The sequence below is a fragment of the Panulirus ornatus genome, chromosome 14 (genome assembly GCF_036320965.1).
Source record: "Panulirus ornatus isolate Po-2019 chromosome 14, ASM3632096v1, whole genome shotgun sequence".
Taxonomy (NCBI): domain Eukaryota; kingdom Metazoa; phylum Arthropoda; class Malacostraca; order Decapoda; family Palinuridae; genus Panulirus; species Panulirus ornatus.
Window position 1 is genome coordinate 8,331,272 of NC_092237.1, and position 6,029 is coordinate 8,337,300.

At 42.2% G+C, this 6,029-nt stretch overlaps 1 protein-coding gene across 1 annotated transcript in view; it reads right to left on the reverse strand.

Annotated features, from left to right (window-relative positions):
* Positions 1 to 3,272: 3,272 nt before the first annotated feature.
* The window catches only part of LOC139753278 (histidine ammonia-lyase-like), a 40,236-nt gene continuing 37,479 nt past the window's right edge, over positions 3,273 to 6,029 (reverse strand). The window contains 2 exon segments of the mRNA XM_071669543.1: positions 3,273 to 4,518; positions 5,077 to 5,194. Of these exon segments, the coding sequence (XP_071525644.1) occupies positions 4,369 to 4,518; positions 5,077 to 5,194 (268 nt within the window). The 3' untranslated portion in view covers positions 3,273 to 4,368.

Here is a 6,029-nt window from a genome sequence, read left to right on the forward strand (position 1 = left end):
TTTATTGTGTTTAGAAACGTTTGAAATAGATAAGAAAATACTTCATTGTATTTATGTTTAATGATAAAGACTGATCTGTAATCTGTAGCTAATGAACACTGAAATTACTTCTTGCTATTAAGCCTTATTGTGTATGAACCTTGTGACAACACCTTGAACTTCTCTCCAGTATTTTGTGTAGTAAATAAATACTTCTTGTCCCATAAGTATGAGAACTCTCTACGGTAATTCCCCTGTTGATATAAGGACCGGTAATTCTCAGTCAAACGATATTCATGGTTAGTAATAGTTATAAAACAAACTGTATGGGTAATTGTGTATGTTTCAAGAGTTATCAATAGTGAATACACGAGTTATTTTACGAAAGAACTAGGTTTGCTTTAGTTAGTCAGAAAAGCTTTGTGTTCATTTGGCCCGAAATGATGTACTTACATATCTTAAGATATTTTATGAACGGAAAAAGACTTTGTATTCCATTTTTTCCCCATAACTCGTTGAACGTTACCTGGTTGAAGTCGTGTAGACAGATTGAATTGAGTTACCGCTGTCCAGGTGTAAACTAGACCCATTTTCTCTAGAGGCAAGACTTACTCCCTCTCGTTGGGGTAACATATTCATTTTTATTTTAGTTGCTTTTATAGTCATCTTTTTTTTATAGTTTGTGCCGGGTTATGTTCACTGATGTTTCTTTTGATATATTAGCTTGTTCAGTTTCTTTTTTTTTTGTCATATGTTTCAGAAATATCTATGGTTATCTTAAGGTTCCTTTGTTTACATGTGCATTGTAGTTCCTGTGATCTTCCATGTGGATGAAAACTTAATTAATATCTTCGTGTTAACCTACACTATTTACACAATTGTGTCTTATCTCCAGTTATGTGATATTCGTTGCACAGCTTTGCAACTTCCCGTAATTTTGACGTCATCATAAAGAGAACAATTGATCCGTGGTTGAAAGATGATTTTTTGTCGTTTGTTAAATTGACATTTCCAGCAAGGTATTTTTCGTAGTCATAAAGAATTAATTTCTACTTCGATCGTTCGCAAATATTTTTTCATCTCTTATCGTAATTAGTTACTGGGACCTTGAGAAGTTGGTGCATGGTACCAATACAGGCTTCAGTTACGGAATTGTGTGTGTGTGTGTGTGTGTGTCTGTCTGTCTGTCTGTCTGTCTGTCTGTAAGACCTCATAAACGACACTGCGTAACGCGGAGTTAGCGAGGAATGGCGTCGTGGGGACCCGACTGCTGAAGAAGGGAAGCGAAAACGGTGGAGACTGAACTCTTGTGTTGTTCACTGACATGTGCCTTCTGGATTGATATGGTATCTTAAGGGGGGTTTGGGGGGGGTTGGTTCTGGCCCCCACGCTTTGTGTAAACAAGACAGCTAGAGGGGTGAGTGTGAGCGAATGAGGCTATTCCATTGTCTGATCTAATAACTGCTGTCGCAGGACATGGGGCACTAGTATGAAGAAAAAAAAAAAAGGGGGAAAGAAAATGATGTTGAGAGCGGGAGTTCCACTAACGCAATCGCACGGAGATAAGACTGTCAGATATACATGGGAGGGGCAAGATAACAGATAACCTGATGTTTGGGAGGTGACAGATAAGATACGATGATCAGTAACTAGGTTATCATTAATATCATCGTCCTGGTAAGATAGTGAAAGGGAAACTTTTGGGAGCGTTAACGGCCCACTGGCGTAGTAGCGCTCACATTTATTGTTTACATTTCGTCTTCGCGGAGTGTTTTAAATTGCGACGGGAAGAAAGGCGGATCCCCCACCATGTTTTTAAGAAAACTGGTAGATATGATGTGATTTTCGCCTTATTATTGACGTAGTTATGTGTCGACCTGGGTTGGGTCCGAGGTGATGTTAATATCCCTACCATAACGTTGCGTGAGTTAGATAGGTAGATAGATTAATGAAATGACCTGTTGGAATCATGGTAGTTTAGATGGAATATGGAGAGTCTGACGGAGGTCCGACTGATTCGCAGAGAATTATGGTAGTTTTAGTAGCAGTATTAAAATTTCGGGAGGTGTATTTAATTGGTTCGGGGGAAAGGGGTGGGGGGATTATTTTACGGGAGGGTTAGTAAGAGAAGGGGGGGGGAGTATCATAGAGGAATATTAATAGGTGAGGGGAAAATCCAGGATGAGTGTGTGTAGACGAGAGGAAAATATATGGTTGCGAGGCGTGGGCTATGTAGATAGGGTTGTGCGGAGGAGGGAGGATGTGTTGGAAATGAGATGTTTGAGGACGATATGTAGTGTGAGGTGGTTTGATCGAGTAAGTGATGAAAGGGTAAGAGAGATGTGTGGTAATGAAAAGAGTGTGGTTGAGAGAGCAGAAGAGGGTGTTTTGAAATGGTGCGGTAACATGGAGAGAATGAGTGAGGAAAGATTGACAAAGAGGATATAGACAAAGAGGATATATGTGTCAAGAGGTGGAGGGAACGAGGAGAAGTGGTAGACCAAATTGGACGTGGAAGGATGGAGTGAGAAAGATTTTGAGCGATCGGGGCCTGAACATGCAGGAGGGTGAAAGGCGTGCAAGGAGTAAAGTGAATTGGAATGATGTGGTATACCGGGGTCGACGTGCTGTCAATGGATTGAACCAGGGCATGTAAAGCGTCTGGGGTAAACCATGGAAAGTTTTGTGGGGACTGGATGTGGAAATGGAGTTGTGGTTTCGGTGCATTATACATGACAGCTAGAGACTGAGTGCGAACGAATGTGGCCTTTGTTGTCTTTTCCTAGCGTTACCTCGCGTGCGTGCGGTTGGAGGGGGTGTCATTTCATGTGTGGCGGGGTGGCGACGGAATGAATGAAGGCAGCAAGTATGAATTATGTACATGGGTATATATGTATATGTCTAGGTATGTATATATATGTGTACGTTGAAATATATAGGTATGTATATGTGCGTGTGTGGACGTGCATGTATATACATGTGTATGTGGGTGAGTTGGGCTATTCTTTCGTCTGTTTCCTTGCGCTAGCTCGCTAACGCGGGAGACAGCAACAGAGTATAATAATAATATTGATAATAATAATAAAGAAGAAATGATGTAAAGAAGTATTTTACAGTATAAGGGTTGTGGACGATTGGAACAGAATGACGGAAGGAAGACATGGCTAATGCACTCAGCTCACAGAGATTAAAGAAGTTGTATGATAATAGAAAGTATTTTAAGAGATTGTGGGGTTTCCACGAATGTAAAACTCCCTCTCCATCCAGCACAAATAGGTAATGACACACATACACATTATCCTAAAAGCTTTATCGTAACACCTATTGTGTTACATGCTCATAAAACAATTATCATAGTACAAAAAAAATCGTAAATCCACTAATATACCCTAGTAATTATGATCCTTGAAAACCCTCTCAGCTTATGGCATTATTTACATCAGAAGAGTCTGTGTTTGTTCTACAACACGTAAGTTTGACTGTAAGGCAAAACAGAAGAATATAGTCTTCAATCATTGTGGTTCCCAATGTAGAGTTGAGAGTGCTTGCTCCCTCTTGTGGTACAAGACTCCTGGAGGTTCTGCACCAGACGCGACTGAATGAGATCCATTTACTTTCAATCTATTTGGAGGACGATTTGTTGCGTTAAAGACTGTTCATTCCAGTCAATATATCCCTTGCCCATGAAAAGTGAACAACATTGAATTGGTGTTGATTTTCTCCTTCAGGAAGTAGATCCCGTTCGTGTAAGTGATGGATGTTTTTATAGCATTAGTCATTGCTTGCTTTCCTACAACTGACATTCCTTTAGTATAAAGTCTTCTTGTGTTCCTACAACTGACATTCCTTTAGTATAAAATCTTCTTGTGCTCCAACAACTGACATTCCTTTAGTATATAATCTTCTTGTGTTCCTACAACTGACATTCCTTTAGTATAAAATCTTCTTGTGCTCCAACAACTGACATTCCTTTAGTATATAATCTTCTTGTGTTCCTACAACTGACATTCCTTTAGTATAAAATCTTCTTGTGCTCCAACAACTGACATTCCTTTAGTATATAATCTTCTTGTGTTCCTACAACTGACATTCCTTAAGTATAAAGTCTTCTTGTGCTCCCACAACTGACATTCCTTTAGTATAAAATCTTCTTGTGCTCCCACAAATGACATTCCTTTAGTATAAAGTCTCCTTGCTCGTGTTCCTGTCGCTTACTTTCATCTTATCATCAGTCTTCAGTCGTGTTCCTTCGAGCTGCGGTTCATGTAAACACCGATGCTCCTCCTCGTTCCTGCTCCATACCGTGCGTTCCTCCAGGCGTCATTCGAATCATCTCTTCGTTGGAGTTTTCTTCTTGAGGACCGAGTCTCCTGGCTGGCGACCTCCGTCTCAGTGACTGTTCCTGGAGGAGGTCCGTTGCCTCTTGGTCTGCGGGGCCGTCGAGCACGACCGTCCGCCGTTCAGGGCTTGCTTGCTGGGGCGCGGATGGCCAGAGCCCACGTAGCTTGCGCTGGGGGAGAACACGCGGGTCTCCACGGCCTGCGGGAGGAGGGGGCACCGTCAGCAGAAGTTGGGACCATTAGGGTTATAGTCTGCGTAAGGTTTCAAGAAATGCTTAGGTATTTTACCGTATTTGTGATTTGACTTGTGGTGATCAGAGGTCGTTGTGTAAGTGATTGTGGTGATCAATACATCTCCCTATCACTGGTCTAGCTCACTTATATAGTGCCAATGTCATAGATCAATACGCTTATCTTTAAATTCCTTATCTTTGCTAACATAGTCTTCATATCTTTGTTTTCTTTTTACTGTGTTTTTGTTTGATTTTACCTCCGTTTTCCTTTCTCCCAGCGTCTGTTTTTCCCAGGAGAGCCTCCGACGCTCGCTCCCCCCACTCTGTTTTTTCCCAGGAGAGCCTCCGACGCTCGCTCTCCCCTCTCAACTCTGTCTTCAGTACTCTGTCTCCTTCCACCTCCCCCAGTCCCTTTCAATAGTTCTTCCTCCCCGCCTAATGTAGAGTCTTATCTCCCTCATTAACCCCTCTCACCACAACCCAGAACACCCACCCCTTCTGCACAGTGCTTTCCTGGGCCTCACCTGGACGGTGTGGTAATGCTGGATGTGGTGTCTCACAGCCATCCACACCTTGTTCGCCTTCAGGAGCTCCGTGACAGCGTCGATGTCCGGGGCTATGAAGCGGTCAGTGTCGTAAGCGCTGCCAAGCGGAGGGAAGGAGGGGGAAAAAAAGAAAGAGAATATAAACGTAAGTCCTGATGGAGGGAACGTGCTGTTACTCTGGCGACTGTTGCTTCTGGCGACTATTACTTCTGGCGACTGTTGCTCCTGGCGACTATTACTTCTGGCGACTGTACACACACACACACACACACAGACACACGTCTCCAAGACCGTCGCATTTCATGCGAGTCTTAGGACATACAGACATACACATCAGGAATTGGTTCGAAATAATCCTTCCTTCTTGAATGATCTTCCCCGTAAGACCCAAAGTACCTGGAGGATCTATTTCTGGAGGGTCTATCAAGCAGAGCATTTTGAAACCCCCTTTTCCCCCCAACATTCCTGCCATAAACATTGATCTGGAGATATATATGGAGACTCGAAGTCGTAGCTTACTCAATATTGTCGTGGAAAGAGGACTGGCTGAGATTTGCAGAATTAGAGGATCGGATGGATGGGAATTAGGATTACTAAAATCGCAGAATATGGGAATTAGCATTACTGAGATCACAGAATATGGGAATTAGCATTACTGAGATCACAGAATGGGAATTAGCATCACTGAGATCACTGAATATGGGAATTAGCATTACTGAGATCACTAAATATGGGAATTAGCATTACTGAGATCACTGAATATGGGAATTAGCATTACTGAGATCACTGAATATGGGAATTAGCATTACTGAGATCACAGAATGGGAATTAGCATCACTGAGATCACTGAATATGGGAAATAGCATTACTGAGATCACAGAATGGGAATTAGCATCACTGAGATCACTGAATATGGGAATTAGCATTACTGA